At 41.6% G+C, this 27447-nt stretch overlaps 2 protein-coding genes across 4 annotated transcripts in view; one reads left to right on the top strand and one right to left on the bottom strand.

The window, feature by feature from the left end:
• The window catches only part of LOC121951505 (dihydropyridine-sensitive L-type skeletal muscle calcium channel subunit alpha-1-like), a 240275-nt gene that overhangs the window by 131595 nt on the left and 81233 nt on the right, over positions 1–27447 (top strand). For all 3 annotated transcript variants that reach the window (XM_088082423.1, XM_088082426.1, XM_088082429.1), the window contains exons 18-23: positions 18407–18536; positions 18668–18727; positions 23877–23983; positions 24164–24251; positions 24337–24444; positions 24572–24624. In XM_088082423.1, coding sequence (XP_087938549.1) covers positions 18407–18536; positions 18668–18727; positions 23877–23983; positions 24164–24251; positions 24337–24444; positions 24572–24624 — 546 coding nt within the window. The remainder of the gene's footprint in view (positions 1–18406; positions 18537–18667; positions 18728–23876; positions 23984–24163; positions 24252–24336; positions 24445–24571; positions 24625–27447) is intronic.
• LOC148190109 (uncharacterized) lies at positions 6016–6890 on the bottom strand. Its single transcript, XM_088072112.1, is given in 4 exon segments — positions 6016–6219; positions 6302–6564; positions 6567–6638; positions 6641–6890. Coding segments are annotated over 4 exon segments (789 nt in total).

Consider the following 27447-nt stretch of genomic DNA (forward strand, 5'->3'; position numbering starts at 1 on the left):
CTGTCTTTTCTTTTGAACAAAGAAGTAATTTTTTTCTTTGCATTATTCCTTTAACATAAAAAAATGACTGTTTTGTAGTGTTTCTCTCCGTTTTTATTTAACCCTTGTGCTCTCCTCAAATTTACTACCCTCTGGACACCTTTGTGGCACATGACACGCACAGAAAAAATGCTATTAAATCATCATACATCAATATTTTTTTCTGCTTTTTTTTCAGAAATCACTTAAACAACTTAAGACTTGCTCAAAACTACCAAACATTCAATCATTTTCAGGATTTTTACCCTTTAAATGCCAGTTTAATTGTTTGAATTACTAATGATTTATTACAAAAAAAGCACAGAAAATTAATTTTTTCCCATATAATAAATAGTAGGGGGATGGGACTTTGGTGGTGATTAGAGTCTTGGATGTGTCAAAGATTACCAACAAAATTGATTTGATTGCATTAGTATTTTTTCTGTAGCACCAGATACTCCCTCTGGACACCTTCGTGGCCAAAAATGGCTCATTGACTTCCATTATAAACACATTTTTTAATCTCACTGCCATTACAGTATAAAATCATGCATTTTGTAATGTCAGCATTTCATTTTGAAGAAAAGTAGTGATATTTGACATTTTACTGTATTCCACCAGATTCAGCTGTTTTCCCATTGTAGGCTGATGCATGAAATTCTTGTATTTTTGCCATTAGATTACATTATATTATGGAACCATGTGACTACCAGGTGACCCTAAGAGTGATTTGTGTGTGTGTGTTTGTGAAATAAGTTTTAAATCATCATCTGATTCATCAGTGTGAACATTTATTGTGCAAACTACAACAACTTTGTAAACTTAAACAACAAAAGAGAACACAACAGAACATATGAAATATGAACATCAATTTGAAACAGAAACATCCAGGATCCAGAACATATGATGTATGTGTGTGTGTTTGACAGAAACAGATAAATGGATTGAGTGTGTGTGTGTGTGTGTGTGTGTGTGTGTGTGTGTGTGTTTTTAGTTTAGTTCATTTTCAGCAGGAGACCAGCAAGTGCTACAGCATGTCACTTGGTGCTCTCTGCAAATGTACTGGTTACATTTGGTGCAGGCGGTGGTGTTTGCACCTGGCTGTGAAAGCAGCCAAATATACACACTAAGAGTTGTTTTTGTTTTTGTTTACAGTACAGTACAGTACAGTACAGTACAGCAAAGGCAGGAGCACCTCTTCAAAGACACGACACACATCCCTCAAAAGATGCCCTTTTTTCACCCGTGAAATGATCAGTGTGTGTTTACAGATCCACACACACTCTCTCTCACATGCACGCTTGCACACCTGCCAGCCATCTGCGCGGGCGTGCACACACACACACACACACACGCGCACACACACAAACACACACACACACACACACAGACACACACACACCCCACTCTTGGGGTCACCTGGTAGACACATGGCTCCATAATATAATGTAATCTAATGGCAAAAATACAAGAATTTCATGTATCAGCCTACAATGGGAAAACAGCTGAATCTGGTGGAATACAGTAAAAATGTCAAATATCACTACTTTTCTTCAAAATGAAATGCTGACATTACAGAATGCATGATTTTATACTGTAATGGCAGTGAAATTAAAAAATGTGTTTATAATGGAAGTCAATGAGCCATTTTTGGCCATGAAGGTGTCCAGAGGGAGTATCTGGTACTACAGAAAAAATACTAATGCAATCAAATCAATTTTGTTGGTAATCTTTGACACATCCAAGACTCTAATCACCACCAAAGTCCCATCCCCCTACTATTTATTATATGGAAAAAAATTATTCTTTTGTGATTTTTTTGTAATAAATCATTAGTAATTCAAACAATTAAACTGGCATTTAAAGGGTTAAAATCCTGAAAATGATTGAATGTTTGGTAGTTTGAGCAAGTCTTAAGTTGTTTAAGTGATTTCTGAAAAAAAAAGCAGAAAAAAATATCGATGTATGATGATTTAATAGCATTTTTTCTGTGCGTGTCCATTTTTGCCACAAAGGTGTCCAGAGGGTGCAAAATGCGTCAAGGGCGAATGAAGGACATGTAAGAGTAAAAGACACTGGATTTAAAAAATTTTACACAAAAGAAAAGTTCTTACAAAAATTCATGCCACAAGCTGTAACACAGCCAAAATGATCACCAAATGAAAAAAAAAAAGTTGAGAAAAATGTACAAAAATGCCCGAGGAAGGCATAAGGGTTAAAATGATAACTGACAGATAAGATGATAACTGACAGATATTTAAATCATGCTCAAAGTGTTTCAGCCAACCACAAGAATGTTTGGAATTACGTTGGTGTCTTTTATTGTTCGTCCTGTCCCGGCGCCAGCGGCGTTTCTTGACGTCTGTGCACCAGTTGTGGAAAACGTCCCAGTACAATAAATCAAACAAACCCATCCCCATAGCAACCGCTGTGTTTCGGAAGTAGACGCGCATGCGCACTCACATACTGCTGAGTGAAATCTTCGGTCGTTAGCTCACAAGCAGTTTCTTTTCTGAGCTGTTCTGTATCGTTGAAATTGAATAAAATAACACGAAACACAACTGCTTACTCTCCTACTGATTTTAATTGAGACACATTGCAACGAACGTAAAGACATTAAACGTGTGGTACACGTTTCGAAGGCTAGGTGCAGAGGAGACCACCGGGCTCTCTCCGAGGGGAGGGGGAGAGAAGCAGGGCAAGAGCCTTGAGGAAGAGAGGGAGATGTCCGGCCAAGGCTCCGTCCAGCCAAGGCTCCGTCCAGCATGGACTAAAGCACAGCAAGGACAGTTCGGAAAAAATTCGGAATGAGTTAAAAGGAATTTTAAACAGACAAAGTAGTTTTCAAGACTGCATATTGCTAGCAGATCTATTTTCTGACCCAGAGTGCGGCCATGACTGGTTCTGAATGAGGGCTTTAACAGGCAGCCGCTCTACCATTTTCCTGGTACTGCGTACCGCCACTGAATCTTTTAGTGGTACACAGTACCGGACCGTACCGGCTTACTTTCACCCCTGCATGGAAGTAATCCATTTCACTAAAATACACAGGAGTGTTCCCACAGGTCACATGTAAAATGGCTTGTACTACATCACAGTGTTAATTTTGACAAGAACTTTTAATTTAATTTTAGTCTTAGTCACTCACCAAAGATTTAATTAAAGTTAGTCTTTAAGTTTTGATTTGTTTTAGTTAAAATCTAGTCTGTGGAAATCAGTTTTAGAAAACTGTTAGACAGTTTTATGATATGGTAATAGATTTTGCAAAAAGATATTTGTCATGGTGGTAAAATTAAATGCTTTTAAATGAATCATATAACTCTTGTATAATAAAAATGAATGTCTAAGGCTTGTTAGAAAAAGTGCAATACTGACAACAGACACATTGACTATTCGTGTGAATGTTGATGGGCTGCCTCTTTCAAGAAGCTCTAATATGCAGCTGTGGCCTATTTTAGATCAAATAGTTGAACTACCAAAAGCAAAAGTGTTTATCATAGGTATATATGCATGTCCCTGTAAACCTGAGTCTGTGAATGACTACATGCATGATTTTATTGAAGATTTACAAGCCATCACATCAACTGGTGTAATGTTAAACGGGAAACACTACAACATTGCACTTCCTGATGCTTTCATCTGTGCGTCCTCCTTTTCCCTCTGTTTGGAAGATGCATCGCTACTATCCTTCGCGGCCTTCCATTTCCCAAGATTCCTTGCGTGCCGGTTATTTTCTAAACTGATCATGGCGGCACAGAGCGGAGATCGGAGCGCAGATTTTACATTCAAATGTAAGTATTGGGTTTTAACCCATTTGAAAATTAAACGCCAGATATGTAAAACTTTGAGGGACCTTAAAACCTAGTAAAAAAATTTGCAACGCTAGTAATGCTAACATGTAGCCACCTAGCATAGTAGCTATGTACAGCCAGGTCGGCGCTGTAGCCCCGCTGTGCTGCCCGCAGCAGAGGAGAGCTCCGCCCGCTGAGCAAGGCTCTGCTGCCCGAGGCTCTGCTGCCCGTTTAGCTTGATGCCAGAATGTAGGCTTTAGATGTAAGCCTTAAAAGCTTCACTTTCAAATGTCAAACGTCCAGAGGTTGACTTAAAAGTTCTTGTGACTGTGGAGATGTTATTTATGCTTCATAACACTAGGTATATAAATGGATCAAGTTTGAGGTTTGAGTCCTGCTTTATTTAAACTGTGCAACTGTAGAGTCAAGTTAACTGTTTGGATTGAATATTAGATTAATTCAACATAATTAAAATAATATTAAGAATAATAAAAAATATTATTATTTCTGTGACATAAGAACTTTTATGTTTGTCATGCTTTACATTTCATCTTGCTTTAGGGAGCAAGGAGCAAACTGAAAGCTTCATAAAGCTGTGTGGTGAGAACGGCCATCTGTTCACAGGGGCCAAAAACACCGCCACTGTGGGATGGAGGTAAGGCAATAAAAAATAGCTCTTTTGTATTCTATAAATATTGAATGTTAAAGATACTTAAATTAACCCAAATCCTTTATAAAGTCTAAACTAAAATGATGATCTAAAGAACAAATTGCATCATGTAAATGTTTGAGAGATTTTGTGTCTATCCTGATGTGACCTTTATATGAATAATCTCTGCATCCCTGTTATTGTGATCAGGTGTTTGCCTTTTCTCTTTCTTTTGTCTGTGTTTAGAACAATCCTGGAAAAAATGGGCCTGGAGGGGAAGGTTGAGCCCCAACAGGCCAATAAAAAATGGGACAATCTTAAAAAAAAATACAAAGTATGTACAGGTTTGGATGATGATTTCAAAACTAAATTATATTTGTTTTATGCATTCAAGTTAATAAATACTCTGTTATGCTGTAAAGCCCTCCGAGGCAAACTGTGGTTTGTGATAATAGCCTTTTTTAATAAAACTGACTTGCTGAAAACTGCTGCTGTTGACATGATTGATTTCCTTTGCCTCAGGATTGCAAATATCCAGGGACAGGTGAGGGAGTCAGCGGGAAGCCCACTGCCGCAACTTGGCCCTGGTTTGTCCTCATGGATGAGATATTAGGACAGACGCCTTCCATGGCTCCCCCTGTCCTAATTGCCTCCATCCCTGAGGACACACCAGGGCCAAGTGCTGCGGGGGCTGATCACGAGGATGAAGGAGGAGAACCAGCCAGGGCCAGCAAGGAGAAGAAAGAGAGGGAGAGAGGATGAACTCCTTAATTTAATTAAGGAGGACATGAGGCAGCAGAGAGAGGCAGAGGAGAGGAGAGCTCAGGAGAGCAGAGAGAGGATGGAGAGGCTCTTCTTTCTACTTGAGAGAATGGTGGACAGGCGGTGATTTTTTTTTTTGTTTTTTGCTGAAAGTGTTTGAGTTCTGTTTTATATTGTTTATATTTTTTGAATTATTTTGTATAGTTCTTTCACATTTAAGATTTTATGTTGTATTTATTAAAATATTGTTACTTTATAACACGTGTATTCCATTTAGTATTTACAAATGTTTTCTTTTATTTACAAAAATCAGAACATTTCTAACTATTTACAAGGAGGCAGTCTTAAAATTTACAACTATTTACAAAAATACAACAGAAATTACTATTTACAAATTAAATCAAATTATTTACAATTTGCTGTTAAAAAAAATCTTGTGAAAATCAAATAAAATAGGCTGAGCAGGAGTCCCTGGCAGTGCTGCTGGACTGGATGGGATGCCACAATGAAGACCCTGGTGTCTTCTGTCTGTCCTTGGGACATCATCTGGGGTGGTCTCCAGAGTGTGTTTGGGGCTGCTTTTCTCCACTGTCCACCACATCGTCCATCAACTGGATTTGCAGGGCTGACTCAATCAACGGCTGCCATGTCACTAAGAATTTTTTAAGATAGAGGTGAGAATTAAACAAAGTGCAAACTCCTTTATAAAGACAAAATACATCCCACCACAAATTATTTCGACAAACAAAACACTTTAAAAGGGAATATCAGCTTTCAAATGATTTTACTTGCCGACTACAGATAGTCGTGGTCGGGGTGAGCCTCCTCCAGGGCAGACACCTCCGCAGACAGCTGGTCCCGCCACTGAGCACCACTGACAGCCTCCAACCCGTTCTCCCCCTCATCCTCCGGCATGTCGTCCTGCAGCTCATCCTGTGGGGCCATGATGTCTCCCGCCCCCAGGCAGATGTTGTGCAGGACGGCACATGTTGTTATGACCTGAAATGAAAAAAAAAAAATCATTAATTTTGATTTACTCTGCTTCACTATTAAAATGAAATCCTGTTGAGTGATGACGTACCTGAGGCACAAAGGTGTGGTGCACCTCCAGCGCTTGCAGGAAGATGGAGCGAAACCTGGTCTTCATCATTCCAAAGGCACGCTCAATGATAGCGCGTGCCCTGGAATGATGGTGGTTGAAGCACTGGGCTCCCACACCTTGTACTGGCCGCTTGTAAAGAGTGATGAGGGGGAGTGGCTGTTGGAGGCACGGGTACCCGCCGTCTGCGAGGATGAAGTGCCCTGGAGGAGGGTAGATGGCCCGCCTGTACAGTGGGCTGTGGAGTCGTGCACCGACCCCGGCCAGCCCACGTACGTGTCGATGAAACGGCCCTGATGGTCACAAACTGCCTGCAGATAACTGATGCAAACAGTTTCCTGTTCTTGTAACAGTGACCATCAGGGCCGCTTGGTGGCTTGATCCTCACATGGCAGCCGTCGATTGCTCCAGCAGCTTTTACAAAAGCTCTGTGTCTTGCCAGCCCTGCAAATCCACGAGTTACTGTCGCCAGGTCTTCTGCAGTCCTTGGGAGGCAGATGACCTTGTGGCGAATTGCCACCACCTCCTCAGTAACTCGGTGGACGATGCGGTGGACAGTGGAGCGAGGCATCCCAAACACTCTGGAGACCACCCTGTATGACGCCCCACTCGCCAGCCAGAAGAGGAACACCAAGGTCTCTATTGTGGCACCCCATCCGTGTCTCCGCTCCTGGTGGAGAAGGTCCAGCAGCACTGCCAGAGACTCTCTGCTCAGCCTGAAGTCCTGTCTGGTGTCACCCTGCCCAAAAAACCTGTCCAGCACAGGGACGGCCAGATTTATCCTGCAGTACAGGGGTCTGGTCTGAATTGGGAAAGGAGGAGAACGGGATAAAAATGATTATCTCAACAAAAGCTATTTAATTTGAGTTAATGAGATCTTTTAGTTAATAGCTTAGATAGATAATGCTTATTCTGTCTATCCACTTGAAAGAGAGTTAGTTGATCACTTGATCAAAGCAACTGTTTTCTTATGATCAACATCTGGTTATCAGTCACTTTATTAATTTGGAATATATTAATTATTAGAAATAAAATTAAACAAATACAGCACAATACATTGTAGAAAATAATGTACTGCACATTAACTAAATAATATTGGACATCAACGTACATTTGAACATTGTAGCCTGACATCTCAGCACTTCATTTAATGAACAAACAAATAAAAACCCTAATAAAAGACATCACAGTAGTTTCTATAATTAGCGTTAATGTCACTTCTTGGTAATAAATGTATACAGGTATGCTAGTTACTGCTAACTAGCATAACTGTTATCTAGCTAATGATAACATTACTTTGGGTTAAAATAACAGGTTTACCTCTCCATGGTCTGCTCTCAGCCGGAGATAAATCAGTCGCCGACGCTGGCGCTGACGGAGGCGCTTCACCTCTTCCTCCAGGAAAATAAAAATTAAAAATAATAAAATAAGTAGTTCAGGTTCCATAACTTCTTTCTTTTCTTTCTTCTTTGTTTTTTGACACAGCTTCTTTTGTCCCTCTTCTCTCTCTCCCGCGAGCGCGAACCCAGAACTCCTTTGTGACGTAGGGTAAGGGCGGGAACATCTTGTGACGTAACCAGGAAATCCTCCGAAGGCTAGACCGTCCCAATTAACAACCGTTGATGCAGCCTTCGGAGGTGCCTCCGAAGGAGTCGCCTCCGAAGGCCGCGTAGGCTGCAGCCTCCGAAGGATGCAGACCCTGAATTGGGACACAGCTACAGTATGGCATTTATGTTGACAGAAGAGTTGTGTTTCCAGAGATGGATTCCAGCCTGAGGACAGACACTCAGTTTGAACAAATGTCTGATGAAGACCACCATCACTCTAAATCCCCTCTCCAAGGGCTAGGTATTGGTATGGTTTCTACTACTACATGCATTTAGTTTGCCTGGGCATTGTGCGCAAATTGATTGGTCTGTGGTTCAAGGTGCCATTGCAGTGTCAGATTCCATCTTCTGTCCTTTCTGCCATCTCTGATCACTTGTGTATAATATGACAAACTATTAAATTTAAATTACTTACATGGCAAAGACGAACACTTTCCAACAACTGTGATCTGGACAAATCTAAATGTTACAGGAGGAGAAGGAGTCAAAAATAAGTTTTGTTTTTTCTCTCCAACCACAGCTTCCAACTAGACCAGTTCTGAGTTCAGTTTAGGTTTCATGAGTCCAGCCATTGTTACTATTACAATGATCGGAACTTCAGTCAGTACTAAATCTGCTTTATACATATATATATATATATATATACATATATATATATATATATATATATATACACACACAGGGCTCTCAAGTCTCACGCATTGAACGTGACAGTCACGCTTTTCGGTCTTTTGTCACGCACTCCCGCCACACATTGTATTTACTCTACCTCTTATTGGCTGGTGTTCGTTGCTGTGTCTGACTGTTGTCTAGCAACGAACACCAGCCAATCAGAGGCAGAGCAGGAATCGGGAGCAAGAAAACGGAGGAAGTACGGTATGACAGTGAATATTTAAAGTTTAGAGTTTCATGGGTTGGCTCTAAAGATGCCCAGCAGCCACAGTGTGTTATTTGCAAAGAGCTGCTCGCTAATGACAGTATGAGACCACACAAACTCCGGCGCACTTCTGTCTGTCTGTGGAGTCCGAGTCCCGCACCTCTACAAAAAGGCTGTCAAAGTGCTCATCCCCTTCACCTCCACCTACTTGGGTGAGTGTGGATTTTCCGCACTGACCATGATTAAAAGCAAGTACCACTCAAGTCTGCAAGTGGAGGATGATGTACATTTATTCCTCTCTGCAGTGCGTCCCTGCATCAGGCATCATTGCGCATCAAAAACACAGACACATTGTTCCCATTGAAGTAGAGGTGAGCAAAAGATTTGTCTGCTTAAAGCAGCGTCCTTAAGCTCCCCCAAACACTGTAGAAAGTCCCGTTAGTTAAAAATAGTAATCCGATGTTGAAATCCGTAGAATAAAATCACAGGCTAAAACTGTGATTAATCAGATTAAATTTTTTAATTGATTGACAGCACTAATAAAATATAAAAAGATGTTCAAAATGATAAAAAATCTCTGAAAAAAGCAAGCTAGCTGACCTCAGAGGTCAAACTGAGAATGCCTCCACATCTTAAATTAAAGCCTATGTCCTGAAGAACAAACTCTGAAAGTTTCATGCTTCTTTCACAAAAAGCACGATTGTCCATATTTTAAGAGCTTAACAGCCCCACTATATTACACATATCGAATCGGCTGATCAGCAGGTTTTTTCCTTTTCAGGCAGAGCGAGCAGGCTAATTAAAATTAAAATTTAAATCCTAATTTGTTATCACATTGCTGCTTTTCCTCTCCCGAGTTCCTCCAAATACACACACACATCTGCATATTTGTACGAATTTATGTGTCATTATCAGATAAGAGCCCCATCCCCACCCCAAAGAAACCCCTGCCGTTACCGCCAAAATCGCACTCTGAACTCAGTTCAAAACTTGAGAGCCCTGTACACATATATTATCTGAACCAATGTTGTCTTTTCCCTCTATTTTCCCCTCACAGCACACCAGAATGCCTCATTTATTATGTGTTAAAAATCATAAAATGTTTTTATGTAATGCCCTCCCAGCCGGGTCTCTGGTCCAGCGGCTCTTCCGCTCTGCACCTTGGGTTGTGCAGCAAGCAGAGCCAAGCTCAGCGGGCATCCACACCTCCAAGGTGGCTGCGGAGCGGGGCCACAGCACGGAGCCGCTAACGTTAGATAGCATGCTAGGTTGCTAACAACAATGCCGTCTTTACCTGGTCACATGGGTGCTGCTGTAATTCAGCTTGCATTTTTGCATTCGTAATTGTTCGTCACAGTACTTAGATAGTAATGGTTTAATACAGTTATTATACAGAGACAGATATGCCACTCACCAGTATCCAAAGCGCACTGCTGGACTGCTGCTGCTCTTGGCTGCTGCTGTCAGTGCTCTGTGCTGCTGTAGCCGCTGTTCTGAAAAAAATGAAATAAAAGCGCGCACTGTGACCGTTAGGTTACGTAGGCTACGTAGGCTACCTCACCTAAACTAAACAAGAGTACCTTCCAATTAAGATGGCCGACAGCATACATCCAACCCATGCCACAAGTCTCAAGCGGAAGTTAAATAATTGCCGCCAAAATAAAAGCTTACAATCCATGCTGGAAGTATCTAAAGCAGGGGTAGTCAATTAAAATTCACTGAGGTCCAATACTAAAAGTTCCTCCACATAAAAAGGTCCGAACCAAAGACCAACTTGTATTATTGTGTTTGTGGTTTCAATATTGTATTATCAGTTTTAATAAAGTACACTTCCATAGTCAAATAAATTTAAGGCTTTTATTTCAGATTAAAGGAAACAGAAACCTCAGAATAAATTAAGTGCAAAAAGAGCCTAATAACCCTGCTTTCTTTTAAATTAAGGAGGTCCCAGCCTAAAGGACTAAAGGCCTACACTTCAAGTAAAAAGGTCACAAAAAGTGTCTGCTTTAGGAACAGTGCAAACAGAGCATTGACTAAACAACCTTCTTTTTAAATTAAACAAGTCCATGCATAAAAAGAACTGAAGGCATACTTTTCAAGAGGTCAATAGGTCAACATGTTCAAAACAATAAAATGGCTCTTTTTAAAGAACAAACACCACCATTTGGTTCTTCTTTTTCTTTTTAACTTCTTTTAATGAGAAAAATGGGCATGTGACTGCCCTGCCAGTGACTTAAATCTTGGCTGGAATGGAGTTAGTGCCATTCTCATGCAGACATGTAAGTGTTCATTGGTGAGCCTCGAGCGGTACTTGTTTTTGATAATGTTCATGGTGGAAAAAGCAGACTCACAGCTGTAAGTCGATCCAAACATTGTCAAGGTGTGCAGGGCTACTTTGGTCAGACCAGGGAACACACTCTCAGGCACAGTTTGTAGCCAGAAGGTAGCAAGGTCAGTTGCCTCAAAATGCTCTCTTAATGCAGCATTTCCTTGCAGATCAATGAGCTCGAGCTGTAGAGATCCTGCATGTGCCCACTTGAATGTCTGTGTCACCTCCTTGGAAAATTCTCTGACTTCTCGGATGAGGAAAGGATTCTGGACTAGCAGGAGGAGCCTCTGGCCAAGGCAGAAGCTGTTGAACCTTTTGCTGAAGTTTACAATCAGCTTGTTTGTGAAATCAACATAGGGAGAAATGTCTCTCTCACCCTGGATTTGTTCCTTCAGTTTTGGGAAGTGTTCACACTATCCTTCAAGATCCTCTTTGAAAATGTCCAGCTTCCTCTGGAAAGAGCGAACAGCTGTCATCAAATCAGCAACTGAGTTGTTCTGACCCTGCAGCTTTAAGTTGAGCTCATTAAGATGTGATGTAATGTCAACCAAAAAAGCAACCACATCCATCTTGTGCTCATCTTGCAGAAAAAGTAAAAACTCTGTTGCTCTCTTACTCTTGACCTGCTTTAGGAAAGCTGTTATTTCTTTTCGAATAGACCAGAAACGTCCCAGTGAATTCCCTTTACTCAGCCACCTCACATTGTTGTGCAGTAGCAGATCATTGGCATTTGCCTCAACATCTTCCAGGAATTCCAGGAGACGATGCTGAAGGGATGAGGATGCCCTGAGAAAGTTGATGAGCTTCATCATTGTGTTCATTACTTCTGCAAACTGCTCTGATAAAGTGGCACACAAAACAGTCTGATGGATGAGACAGTGGTAAGCAACAAAGTCTGGGTTGTCTTCTTTCATTCGGGGCACAGCCCCCCGCTCTTTTCCCACCATGGCAGGGGCACCGTCTGTTGTGACAGACACAATCTGCTCCGGATCTATACCCCTCTTTCTCAGCATTTCTTTCATTGCTGCATATATGTCCTCTCCTCGTGTGTGTGTTTCAAGTGGCATTACACCCAGCAGGTCCTCACAGAGCTCCTTTTTATCTTTGTTAAAAAATCTCACATACACCAAAAGCTGGGCATTATCAGTCACATCTGTGGACTCATCAATGGCCAATGATATGCATGGTGCACTCTGAATAACTGCATCAAGCTGCGCCAGAACATCCTCGGCTAATATTTCTGATTTTCTGGTTGCCGTTGAAGCTGACATGGGGATTTGTTCGATTTTTTCACAGACTTCGTCTTTTTGTTTTCCTTCAAACAATGTCTCTGCCACCGCATGCAGACACTCTTTCACAACTGTCCCATCACTGAATGTTTTTTTATGTTGCCCCAAAATCCACGCTACCTTTAACGAACACTCATTTGCACGTTGCTGGGCTGTAAATGTGTGCGTGATGAGTCGTTTAGACCTGTCATACTGGGCTCGGAGCTCGGATATTTTGCGTGCTCTCAGCTCGGACTTCAGGGGATAACTTCGCTCAAAAGAGCCATGCCTCGTTTCATAGTGCCGCTTCACGTTGCCGCTTTTAATTAATGCAACGGTTTCGGAGCATATGAGGCACACTGGTTTTGAGCTGTCTGCTGGAAGAATGAACATAAATTTCTCCGTCCATTCATCATTAAAACTACGGTTTTCCGCGTCGACCTTCCTCATTTTGGAGCACGCCATGCTCTCCCCACTGTCTCTTCCTCTCTGCTTTTGGGTGCGCTGGCTGTGCAGGGTAAACAAAGGATTTGATTGGCTCAACTGAGTCGGCGCTATTAGCGTATTAACTGGAGTAGCAGCGCCCACTACCGTCAGCAAAATGCTCCATGTAAAATTTTGTACATAGATTGATTGAGATTCGTGGGTCCGGTCAGACCAATCACTCGGTCCGGACCCGGACCGCGGTCCGCCATTTGGTGATGCCTGTTATACAGAGTGTTAACTGAAAGTGATCATAGGAAATAACACAAAATGCAAAAATCAACTTATTCAAATTACAGTGTAAACACAAGCAGTCATGTAAAGACACCATTTCCAAACCATATTCAATTGTGAGCAGAACATTAGTTAGGAAATTATTAATTATAGGCTATCGAGTAGTTTGACTGTAATAAACTGCATGAGCAGTAGCCTAAGTCTCAAACCAGTGGGCAGTCAGTCAGTCAAAAAAAATAATTGAGGCACATTTCACCTTGTTACAGCACAGCACACCTGACAGCTGCTTTCATGTAGTCACAGAGTTATTAGGAAGAAATATAGAGCCTGTAGATTTTAATCAGGGTCTTATTCATAATCAGAATGTTTCACTTGTCTTATCATGTCTGTATTAATGTTAATTATGAAAGTTAGTCCACCATTGTTTAACTGGGATTTTGATAGTAGGATGAAACAATAAACGGAACGCATTTAAAAACAAACAAACAAACAAACAAAAACACAGCAAATGCTGTCTAACCTATACATAATTCTTCCCCACAGTCATGACTTTCTGATTAAACTGGGGCCCATGTTACTGAAGCAACATGGGCCCCAGATATTATTACCATGTTCCACCCCATTACATCCCTTTTTGGGCCCATACAGTAGGCCCACATGGGTTTACTATGTAGGACCCATGTTACCAGAGGTGTGGACTTGAGTCACATGACTTGGACTCGAGTCAGACTCGAGTCATGAATTTGATGACTTTAGACTCAACTTGACAAAATGTTACAAGACTTGCAACTCGACTTGGGCTTGAAGAGCAATGACTCGTGACTTCACTTGGACTTGAGCCTTTTGACTTGAAAAGACTTGCTACTTTCACCAGAACACAAAGATTAAAATATATGTTAGAAACGAACGCTCTGCATCTCTCTCTCTCTCTCTCTGTGCGCATTTGTGTGTGTGCGTGAGCTGCAGGCACAGCATCCAATCAAATTAGATCCACGTTGTTTTGATCCGACAGCATCCAATCAAATTGTAGGACAACAAACAACGAAGAAGAAATAGTACTCATTCAATGGGCCAGTTGAAAATGATACCAAGGATAGTGTCGTTTGGGTACAAAAGTTACAAAGTGGTCAACAAAAAACGGATTGCAGTGTGCAAAACATGCGGGTCGAAGATTACAGACGGAGAGGCAACAACTTCGAACTTAGTTCGACATCTAAAACTGCACAAAGAGCGGTAAGTAGAGCTGGTGAGCTAATGCTCAGATAACGTTAGCTTATCGGCTAAGTAACTGTGCTAGCTGTGTAGTTAATGAGGCTGTAAACTTAACGTTACACTGCAAACACGATGATGATCTGTTGCGTCCACTGTGGGTTCATTCCCTGACTCATAGATTAAAATGTAATTCATGTGAATGCTACTGCAGGTCCTTCATCCCATCAGCTGTCAGACTCTTTAACAGCACTACTTAATGTAGCACTGCTTTGTCTGCTATATAACTCATTCACTTCCCTACCTTATGCATTACTGTATGGTTGCATTGTCTTTGTTTTTTTTTGTTTTTTTTTTATCTCTGTGCAATATTTATTCCACACTGTGTATCGCATTGTAAAAATCTCTGCTGCTACTACTCTGTGCAATCTGTAAATGTAAACATAATTCACATGCTTATATTGCTTAGTTTTTTTTTATACTACACACCATGTGTGTATTTAACAACTCTGTGCACAATTATCCTGCACAGCCACCAGTATATGTATATGCCCATAAATCCATATCTGTACAAGTTAAAGGTGTATATACTGTACATAGTCTTGTGTGTATAGCCCTGCCTATTTAGTACTTAACATTTTATATTTTGTTATATTTGTATATTTTTAAATTCTGATAGGTATATACACATTTTCTGTTTTTTTAACTTAATTTTATAAGTATCCTACTGTCACTTTCTCCTTCTTATCTTATCTTATGTGTGGCTATAATGGATTTTCTGACATCTGTTTAATATGCTTGCATCTTACAGATATGAAGAATACCAGACGACCAAAAGCATTACCAGGGAACCACAACAGCCTACAATCGCCCAATTCCTGGACATTCGTGTAGGGCATTACAGTATGAGCCATCCACAACAAAAGGCCATCACCAATGCAATACTGTCCAACTTGATTATTGATTGCAACTTGCCCCTGTCTATTGTGGAAAACAAGAGCTTTCGGCATTTTCTGACAGTAGTTGACAGTAAGTACAGCCCAGTGTGTCGCAGAACGTTGACATCAAAAACTGAGAACCTTGCTGCAGAGAGACGGTCGAAATTAAAAACTCAACTGAGCAGCACTGACCATGTTTCAGTCACTGTGGACATTTGGTCTGACCGAAAGATGAGGGGGTTCCTTGGAGTCACTGTGCATTGGATAGAGAAAGAGGCAGAGAGGATACAGTTGAAGTCCAATCTCTTGGCCTGCAACCGCTTCCAAGGCTCACACACAGCTGAAAGAATATGTGACCAGTTTGAGGTAATATGTGATGAATACAACATTAAAGATAAACTGGACTACATTATTAGTGACAATGCTGCTGATGATGATGACGGGGATCATCTTGATGACCCAGAGCTCTGGCATGACTTAACCCTGGAAGACCAGCAAACAGTAGATGCTGCTATGGCAAAGAAACAGCGCTTGCAGTGTTTTGCGCATACTCTTCAGTTGGTGGTGGGAGATGGCTTGAAAGAAACAAAAGTGGCATCTCCTTCTTTTTCAAAGTTATCAAAACTCAGCTCACTGCTGCACACAAGCACGATGTTCAAAGATGTGTTCGAAGCTGAATTTGGGGAACAGAAAAGCATTCCTGCTGCTGTCAACACAAGATGGAACTCAACACTGAGGCAAGTGAAGGCAGTTCTCCAGTGTGATCATCTAAAGCTCTGTGCTGTTCTGGAAAAGTCTGGCCACAAGGAGTTGTCATTCACAGCACGGGAGTGGAGTCTGTTGAAGGAGTTGGTGGACATCTTGAAGCCGTTTGGTGAAGCAACTGACTTGACACAGGGGGAGAAGGTAGTCACAATCAGTGCTGTTGTCTGTCTTGGCCCTCAATCACCACCTTAAGAAGCTGAAGCCTCAAGTCCGTTTCCTGAGCAGCATGGTCAGAAGTCTCCAGGTATCCCTCAACAAAAGATTTCTTGGAATCTTCATCAATGTGAAAATGGCCAGGACACAAGATGGGTTCACTGCTCCCTTTGCAGACCCAGTCTACCTCAAAGCAGCTGCCTTGGATCCAGCCTTTTCTCTGTTTTGGGTGGAGCCCCATGTGTTGGTCAATCGTGATGTCAAGGCAGAGGTGGCACAACGAGTGATCTATTTGACTGCAACAATAATGTGTTAAGTCTAACACACTTGATTTCCCATTCTAATTGTAATAAGGGCTCTTTTGTTTCTGATAATTGCCAGAACTGATCCTGCAAGATGCAGCACAGGCAGATCAACCTGCGCCTCTTGTTGATGAAGAAGAGCGAGAGGAGAATGATTTCAATTGCACTTTATCAAATGTTTATTCTGTGCAGAAATAGTTTAAAAGGAAAAATATTCTTGCAGAATATGAGTCAAATGTTAAATGGTACTGGTTAATAATGCAATATAAAAGTGCAATGTCAGCACTAATTTTCTTGTAAATGTTCAATGCACTTGTTTATCAAATTTGTTTTGATAAATAAATATAGATTTTAAAAGCATACATGATCTGTTAACATTTAATATATTATTACTTTGTTGTTAAAATGACTCGAAAGGACTCGAAACTCAAAGTGTAGGACTTGCGACTTGACTCGGGACTTGCCTGTCTCGACTTGGGACTTGACTTGGGACTTGCCTGTCTCGACTTGGGACTTGACTCGGGACTTGAGGGCAAAGACTTGAGACTTACTTGTGACTTGCAAAGCAATGACTTGGTCCCACCTCTGCATGTTACTGAAGCAACATGGGTTCCAGATAGTGTTACCAAGTTCCATCCCATGTTTAACTTGCCCACTTACATACCTTATGGGGCCCATAGAGTAGGCCCACATGGGCATACCATGTAGGACCCATGTTACGGACACAACATGCGTCTCGTATAGTATTACCAAGTTCCATCCCATGTTTAACTTGCCCACTTACATACCTTATGGGGCCTATAGAGTAGGCCCACATGGGCATACCATGTTGAGCCCATGTTACTGAAGCAACATGGGTCCCAGATAGTGTTACCAAGTTCCACCCCATGCCTACTTTGCCCACTTACATCACTTATGGGACCCATAGAGTGGACCCACATTGCCTTACCATTTTGGACCCATGTTACTGAAGTAACATGGTTCCCAGATGGTGTTACCAAGTTCCATCCCATGTTTACTTTGCCCACTTACATCACTTATGGGACCCATAGAGTGGACCCACATTGCCTTACCATTTTGGACCCATGTTACTGAAGTAACATGGTTCCCAGATGGTGTTACCAAGTTCCATCCCATGTTTACTTTGCCCCATTATATCCCTTATGGGGCCCATAGACTAGGCCCACATGGGCTAACCATCTGGGCCACATGTTACAAAAACCACATTGGGCCCACACAACCTGTCTAACTCCAGCCAATGCCCACTTAGCCCACTCCCATCACTTGCAGGGCCCACATGGTTATCCCACAAGGGCTTCCCATATGGGCCAAAGTTGAAGGAACCATATGGGGACCAAGAAACTATACACAATTCCACCCCATGCCCACTCTACCCACTTATATCCCTTATGGGGCCTTTTGAGTTGGCCCACATGGGCTTTCCCATGTTATGTGGGTCCCATATGGGTCACATAACATGTGCCCCATATGGGACCCACATAACTTGCCTACTTCTATCCCATGCCCACTTAGCCGACTCATATTCCCTATGGGACCCATATGGGCTGACCATGTAGGCTTCCTATATAGGACCCATGTTACTGAAACCATGTGGGGCCCAGACAATTTGCCCAGTTCAAGCCCATACCCACTTGGTACCCATGTTGCCCCTTTACAACCCATATGATGTTTTAAAGGTTATCCACTGGGTTGTCATGAAACTGCATGCACATTTCGAGGCTAAGTGTTTGTTAACAAGGGAATTTCATTCACCTACATGGCATGACAAAGTCTGGTAAAAATGTTTTGCCACAATTTCCTAAGCCCACTTAAATTTTGATTGAACTTTTTTAAGAAATGTATTCCTGTCTGATAGAGGAATTTCACATGTTCTTCCATCATTTGTCTTTTAACCATTACAGGTTCCGGAAGCTCTGCCATCGTATTATCAATGCAACTACTTTCACCAACATCATCCTCCTCTTCATCCTACTTTCATCTATTTCATTAGCTGCTGAGGATCCCATCGACCCCATGTCCTTTAGGAATCAGGTAACAATTGCATGATTGTACCATTGTCAATTTAAATGTTCAAGTTGAAAAGTTGCAGCATTGATTTACAGCCAGCATTTTGTAAAGATATTATATCATTATTGATAACACAAATAATGTGACACTTTTAGGTGTTGGCCTATGCTGATATAGTCTTCACTTCGGTGTTCACAGCGGAAATTGTGCTCAAGGTAATAACAGACACCACAGTTAATATTGTAGATAGAGATGGGTACAAACCAAAGAAAAACTTGAAGAGGTTCAGAAAAAACACTGTGAATCCTGATTCATCCATAGAGGTTTTAAAGGCTCACTTAATCGTTTGATTTTGGTGCACACCTTCGTGACTGGTCAGTAAATATGAGTAAAATACAGATGTTGCTTATCCCCGTGCAATTGCACTGTGTGAAACACAGATGGGGGGAGGCTAATTTCTAAATTACATGAGGTCCCCAGGTAATACTAGTCCCAAGTGAATAGAGCTCTGTCTCAGTTAGATGCGTTGTGTTTGCAGTCATGACGGGCAGGGTAAGTCGGCTGTCAGTCACAAATATGGGGTAAATTCAGCACCCGTGAATTCATGGAGGACTGGTGACATCATTAGTAACATCACGGTTCATAAGCTGGTGAAGTCATCTGCTTCAGTTTGGAGTGGATGTGAATCTGCAGTTTAAAGGTAAACTGTGGCAAATATATCACAGACAAAACCAGGAAATGAATAAGCATTTCCGTTTCCCTCGTCTTAAAGTCAATGTTTTTTTGTTTTTTTTTCATTGGGCACTCAATATCAAGGACTCAGGGGGAGTTAATGTGGGGTGTAAAACTACTACTGAAACACAGCGATTAATATAGCTTGTTTTTTGCTGTCCCCAATGAACAGCTATTAACAATACAATTTTAAATTGAGCTTTTCCACTACAGGTACCGGATCTACTCTACTCTACTCTGACCGGGTACTAAGAGGTACTAAAAGGTGACATGGACACACTGCAGACCACTGATTGGTCAGAGAGAATCGTCATTAATGTGTCATCAATGCATGGAATACCCTGAACAGCGCAAACAGCCAAGCTATTATAGCAGCCACAGTTTTGTATCATCTTTTTTCTTCCCAAAAAGGCAACCAGAAAGATCCCACCTTGGTTGCTCGAGGAGGTGCAAACGTTCCTCACCTTGCTGGCCGACGAGCGTATCCAGCGAGTGATAGTGCGTGTGTGTGCATGGTTTGAATTACAGGGGAGCTAAGGGGAGCTTGGATATCCTGAAAACCTCCCTTGAGACTTTCAGGGGGAGGTCTAAAAAATTGTTCACTTTTGTATTACAGATTATATATTTTATGCACAAAAAGGTTCCTGAAATCATAAAAGTAATATGTCAATTTTGTGCGTTTACTTGCTCATTACATTCCCTTTCCGAACATCTGCCTCCATTTTATAACTTCTGTGTCTATCCCTGCTGCGGCGATCTGTGCATGAAGCAGTGCTGCGGTCAACTTCCTACATTTATGTCACCTGAACTCCTCATCATCTGACAGAAGGGACAGAGGGAGAGAGAGAAACTGGCGGAGTTAACTGCTTACATTGGTATAAGTAGAATATTTTTTCACTTATTGACCGCGCGCTGTCGTACACTTTATGAATGTTAAATGTTGTAGTAGTGGTGCGGACCAGAAAATGGGGCTTCCCCGAAAGCCACCATGTAATTCCAACCCTGTGCGTATGTGTGTGTAGCCATGGACCGCGGAACGCATCTGGACAGCGGGGCGCACACACACTCACACGCACACACGCACACATGTATCCAACAACAAAACAAGCGCAGCTGCGCAAAAGTTACCAGCACAACAACTTACATTACATTACATTAGGCCTACATGACTCACATTAGTGGTTCTTGAACTTGCCGAAAAACAGTCTGTGTCGCTCATTTTGCTGGATGAATTCCTTGGCAATAGCCGTCAGGTCCACTTGTGCCAGAACATCCCTGTGTATGTGGCTGCACATCAAGTCATTAAGCCTTCTCTGTGTCATAGTTGAACGCAGGTATGTTTTGATGCAGCGAAGTGTTGAGAACGATCTTTCAGCTGATGCTGTAGTGACAGGGATCGTGAAAAACAGTTTCAACAGTTTGTGCACTTCTGACTGTAGTTCTTTGGCCACAGGGACAGCATTCATTGCTTCACTTATAAGCCTTACTGATGTTTTTTCAGACTTGGTTTGAATCCCTGATGTCTTTATGGTGTCTGGCAACATGCTCAACTGTGCACGCAGACTGTCAAAGTCAAAATCCTCTGCATATAAGGACGTTACAGAAGACGGGAGTGTCACCGCAGAGACCGCTGCGACAAGCAGCTTTTCCATATCCATCACAACCCCGAAGTCGCTCTGATCAAAACGACGATTCAGTTCATTATTGAGCAAGTCCAACACCTCAAAGTATTGTTTTCTGTAATATCCTGATGGGCTCTCAAATGCGTGCTCAGTACCCCCGCCCCCAAGCCGTTTAGGGAGTCTGCGTTGTCGGGGCAACTGTGGTCCTTCTGTCAAATCTTTGGAGGCTTCAATCACTGACTTGAAGAAGCTCTCAAATGCTTCATCTGACCTCTGTCGCTGAATAAAGGCTTGCATTACAGTGACTGCGCTCTGGGCGTCTTGTAGCATTGTGTTAGTGGCTTGTAATGTCTTGGACAGCTGTTCAGTTGGATGGAAAACCAGATAAGCGAGGCGCAGACCAAAATAAGTGCTGAATTTCTCAAGCATGGCTAAAATGCCTCCAGCTTTTCTACCGCATTCATCATGGGATTCTTCTGAAAACTCTTCCATTGCAGTGGTGAGCACAGAGTAGTTGTCAATAACTGACTTTAAAGCGCCAGTTCTCACTGTCCATCGTGTGGGGCAAAGTGTCCGCAGGTTTTGTGTGTCGGGTTTCATTTCGTTTTTCAGTGACTGAAATGCATGATTTCGTTTGGGAGATTGCTTTATTAGGTGTGCCACGTCATGCACAATATCCAGTGCATCTCGTATAACTGTGCATTTTTTTCCAGCGTCTTGCAGGCACAAGTTTAGGCAGTGTGCCAAACAATGCACAAATATAGCTGCAGGATTTTGCACTTTAAAGCTCGCAGCGACTCTCTTCAAGTGACCTGACATGTTGGCAGCGCCGTCATAAGCCTGCCCTCTGCACAACTCTGGCAATATGTTGCACCGTCTCAAAATGTCATTTAGCACAGTGAAAATTGTGTGTGCATCTGTTTTCGGCAAATCAAAAAGACCCACAAAATCTTCACGCACTGTGTATGTGTCATCCACCCAGTTACAAGCTGTTCTTTGTTAGCAATGTCTCTGGTTTCATCCGCGAGTATTGCGTAATATCCATCCCGAATAGGTAACAAAACCTTCCGTAAAACATCAAGTGAAGTCAGATGGATCATCTCATTAACAATGTCATGACACGTGTAATTCTTCTCCTTGAGCCACCGTTTGATATCGGGACAGTCCTCAGATCTCAGCTGCATCAACTTATACAGGTTACTGCACTGTGGGTCGTTACCGTCTATGGCTAAACCTTGGCCGGCCAAAAAACTCAGAGAAGTTAGTTGTTTGAGTAGCATCTCTCTGTTGAACCTCTGGTTCTCTTGTAACTGGGTATCCAGCTGTGTGGCCACACTGGGCTGCTGTGACACAAACACCTGAAATTGAGCCACACACTCTCTGTGATGTTTGCTGCTGGCATGCTCCTTAAATGTAGGTGTAGCATTTTTCCAGTTTTGAAAACCATGAATGGTGAAAGCGGGCTCTGTTTTTTCGTTAATCACCAAGCCTTTACTTGTGCAGCAGCGACACTGCGTGCAGTATAGTTTCCCGCTTGTTTCGCATAATGTGAGCCAGTTAAAATCTTTGAACCACTGATACTGAACGGATCGTGTTCGCTGTGATGACCCAGTCCCCTGTACCTTTTTGGTCTTTATCAGCACAGCAGGGTCGTGTGGTTGGTGTGGCTTAGTCAAATCCCTGCAGCACTCACTTGTGCAGCAGTGGCTCTCAGGAGCTTGTGATGAAGCAGCCGGAGGAGAGCAGCTAGCTGCGGGAAGGCAGGGCGGCGGGGTCCGTGGTGGACTTTGAGGAGAGGATGGAGGTGGACGCTCTGGGTCTGTTGGGGCCAGTGCCACAGAAGCTGTAGTTTGATGAACATTCTGTTTTCTCTGTTTATTTGAAAAAAAATCAGCTATGGATTTTTGTCTCTTCATTTCTGTAGAAGCAGCCAGCGGTTTGGCAGGTGCCGGCAGCCGTTAGCTGAGGACACTCACGCATGATGTAACGATAAACAATTCATTTAATAGGCTCACGAATACAAATCAAAATGCAGCGTCTCGGTGACAGTTTTTTTTTATCGGCAGCAGTGAAGGTGTGTGGTGACTTTGCTCTTAAAAACACAGATACAACTTTTTTACTACAGCTTTTAATCAAGTCAGAGCACCAAAGTTACCCGGGCCATGGCCCCCCTGGCCCCCCCGGTTCCGCGGTGTATGTGTGTAGCATTGAAACTGATGGCAGTGTCCCACGGCATCGCTATCACGAGGCAGTACTATCTTCTAATGAAAAACGACCCCCAGAAAAGTACCTGATACCAAAGACGAGTAGACTAGAGTAGAGTAGAGCCAGTACAATGTAATGGAAATGCACCAAATTTTTTTTAGGAATACAATGGTTTTTTTTAGAAAGGGGGAAGTGAGCTTGTGGACTGGCCTTCAATATGTCTTCTGAAGTTACTTAAATTTTTTGTGCATTGCTCAGACTATGATGTCTCACTTAAATTTTTTTCTGGGTGAAATTTTGGTGCCCCCCAACGCAACGCTGAATCATCACCATGCCAGCTACTACAATAAATCTCCCACACATTAAAAGGTTGGAGAAATGGACATCAAGGTAGATCTACATCCATGTCAGCATACCATGTAAACATTACGCTCCCAGTCGTCTTTTGACAGAATGTTTTTATTTTTATTTTATTAGTCATTTAAAGACATTTAAAAGTTTATTTCAAATTGTTGTAAAAACATGACTAATTTTGTGAAAGCTGTTAATAGACAATTAAGGTTTGGCTGGTTGAATAATGACATTTCTTTTTTAGTTAGCCTATTGTTTTGTACTTTTTCTTTCTTCAATTTCAGTTGAAAATTTAACACTTAATCCTTTATCAAGTTATTAGTTTTAATATTTTTTTGTGTGTTTGTCATTCTGCATTTTATGTTTGTTTGTTTTTAGGCATATGTTATGCCTACAGCTTAATTATGACACCACAACTGTGTCATAACGGATAACAGCTTTTTGTTTTTTTTAGATGACAACATATGGCGCTATTCTTCACAAAGGCTCTTTCTGTCGGAACTCTTTTAACATCTTGGATCTTCTGGTGGTCAGTGTATCTCTCCTCTCAATGGGCATGGAGTAAGTGGAGTCTAGAGCTGTACCACATGACATCTTGCTGACTGATCTCTCTCGTGCAACTTATGAATTTAATAAAGCAATGCCATGTGCCATCAGACCATTAGACTAAACAACAGCATATTGCCATTTAGTAAAGCGATACAACCGTTAAAATGGTGTGCCTTTATCTTTATTATCTAGATCCAGCGCCATCTCAGTGGTCAAGATTCTCAGAGTGTTGAGGGTACTCCGGCCCCTAAGGGCCATTAACAGAGCCAAGGGACTCAAGGTATGAGATGTCTGTTAATATACTGGCAGTTTTAATGGCACAAAACTTTCCTGATTCATCTTCTGTAATTTATGTGTCTGTGTAGCATGTTGTCCAATGTGTGTTTGTTGCTGTCAAGACCATTGGAAATATTGTACTGGTCACCATGCTACTGGACTTCATGTTTGCCTGCATTGGAGTTCAACTTTTCAAAGTGAGAAAAATAAATACAATACATACTGTTGCTTGGTACTACAGTTATGTTATGTTGCTTGTACTGTTTACAGTAATGTAAACTTTTGTCTAGCTGTCTTCTCATGACACTTTTGTTGCCTTTCCAGGGCAAGTTCTATACTTGCACAGATCCTGACAAAATGACTGAGGAAACATGCAAGTAAGGAATTTGTACTGAAAACTAAAACAGTGATGCTGCATATTATTGTTTTAGGATTATATATATATATATATATATATATATATATATATATATATATATATATATATATATATATATATATTTATATATATTGAGGTCCACTTACTAGCTTTTTCCAGAGCTTTTAATCACATCAGTTGTTATCATATGACTGAAGCCCAAGATGGAATTGGTGTTCCATCAGGCATGCAACTGTGGACCTCAGGCACAGAGGACACAACTCCCTACCCTTTGATGTGCATACGTGGACAACCTAAAGCCTCAGTTATGCTCGTGGCATAGATGGTCGCAAGGACATGAGCTGACACAGCATCATGAAAAGGAAATATTTGCATATTTAATGTTCCATGCAGGTTTCCCTTCATGATAAGCCTGTAGGAGGCAGTGTTTGACAAACCCACATCTAGTCAAGTGAAGTCAAATCAATTTTATTTATAAAGTCAGTTATTTATAAAGGGCTTTTGCAGCATAAGACATCTCTCTGTCCTTAGACCCTCACATCGACTTCGAAAAAACTTTCCCACAAAAACCCTATAATGGGGGAAGAATGGTAGAAACCTCAGGTAGAGCGACTGAGGAGGGATCCCTCTTCCAGGACAGACAGACATGCAATAGATGTTGTAAAAAAACAAATTACAGTAGACGACAAAATGATAAATAGGAACGAGGGAGAGAGAAGAGAGCAGAGGGAGGAAGAGATAGGGAGAAAGAGGAAAAGATGCACAGTAACTATAATGGTAACAATAATATAACATGTAACAATTGTAATAGACATGAAAATAATAAATGTAATTTGTGATAGCATGCAAATATTGCAGTTTTATGTAAGTGGTGATAACAGTCATCTACAGCATGCTTTCTCCATCTTCACCCATATGAATCCAGCCAGTTAAAAAATGTTGGATGTGCACGAACAGGTTAAAACCTGTCTTTTGGGACCCCTGCACTGGGGCATGTCTAATGGTGTGACATCACTTTGGCCATGCAGACATTTGCAAGAGTCATGGATGCATCAATAACAATTTAGCATAAGAGAGAGAGCACACCTCCCTGACCTTCTGTGTGTAGGTGGAAAGCCTAAGGCAGGGAAAAGGCAAAAACATCAGCACTTACATGGAAGTGCCGAGCTGGAGGGGCTAGCTGAGGAACTTTGTAGGAAAAGCCAATTAGGCCAGTAACTTGTGTTGAGGCCAACAGAATTACATAAAAATGCTAGATGATGTAACATAGCTACCAAGTTAATAAAGAATGCCCCAACAGATACACTATGTTTATTGAAGTGCCAGCAATTCACAGAGCTTGTTTTTTTTCATCAAGAATAGCTTTAGCCGGATGAAAAATGTAGTGAAATGACTTCCTCTAAGAAAACCGTAATTAAGCTGATAGGAAAAATGTTTCTATTAGCAACTCTAATAAATACTCTTAATACCAAAGCCATCCCTTAAAAGTGTGATCACCTTTTGCACAAATAGGATAATGAAAGGAAGAATATCAGTGCCATGTGGTTTCTCCCAATAAGACCATACAGCATTAGATGAATAGATGGTTTTCTTGCCGACTGTTGGTGGATGGACCCAAATAGCACAGTTGGAATCTTTTACCGGCATCAAGTACTTCAGTGGAAGAATGCTGCATTTTGTGGGTTTCATAACAGTGAACTATAAAGGCACTGATGGAAATATGACAAAAATAGCCAACAGACAAGGTAACGCAAAAGAACATGAAGTCATAGTCCAAACAAATTCATTATCCCTGCATTCCAATACCCATACTACCATAGTATTTAGTATGGCTGAAAATGATTTAGTATGTCCCAATGCGAAGCATGTGAAATGCAGTATGCCAGAAATACCTTGATGTCCTACTACATCCGACCGCATTTTGCAGTATGCAAGCCAGCATGCTTTTCTGGCTATTCTTACCCACAATGCTCTGCATGGCTGCAGCGTCCTTACATCTTGACAGCTGGGTAACAGCTGACAGCAGTTGCAATGAGGAATGATAGTAAAGCCATGCCCTAAACCCAAGAGAAGTTCTGCCATTTCTAATTTTAATTAAATTTTTGGCCAAATTTTTGGACAGAGTCAGGGTCAATTCCTGAATGTTGTTAACCAAGTCTTAACAGCTCTCACTGGGCTGTGAATAAGTGGTGAATCTGTTACACGATGTAGCTTATTTGGACTATGGACATTACTATGGCCAGGGCCCTAATGCACACATTTTACCAAGGCCAGTGCCATCCATGGCAGCCACCATTGAAAATACCATCATAATGGTAAGGGCATCCTGTCCCATTAACCACAAAATTAAACAATTATAGACCAATTTCTAAATTATGTATTTTAGCTAAATTGCTTGAGATCATCAGCCATCAGCTAAAGGAATTTTTAGAATTAAATAATATTTTATCTCCATTCCAATCTGGTTTTAGAAGACAGCACAACACTGTTACAGCTGTTCTAAAGGTCCTAAATGATTTAATTGAGGCTCTGGACAGCAAAACATATTGTGTTGCTCTTTTTATTGATTTGTCAAAAGCATTTGACACAGTAGACCATAGCCTGCTGATACAAGCCCTACATCACATAGGCTTATCTAAGAATGCAGCTGCCTGGTTCGCCAACTACCCGTCCAACAGAACTCAATGTGTTCAGGTGGCCTGAACTACCTCTTCTTTTCTGGACATTACCAAACGGGTTCCCTCAAGGTTCAGTGCTGGGACCCATTTTATTTTTAGTCTACATAAACAATCTCTGTAACAACTGGTCAAATGCAATGTAT

The sequence above is a fragment of the Plectropomus leopardus genome, chromosome 2, assembly GCF_026936395.1.
Source record: "Plectropomus leopardus strain MGB_pleo_1.0 chromosome 2, ASM2693639v1, whole genome shotgun sequence".
Taxonomy (NCBI): Eukaryota; Metazoa; Chordata; class Actinopteri; order Perciformes; family Serranidae; genus Plectropomus; species Plectropomus leopardus.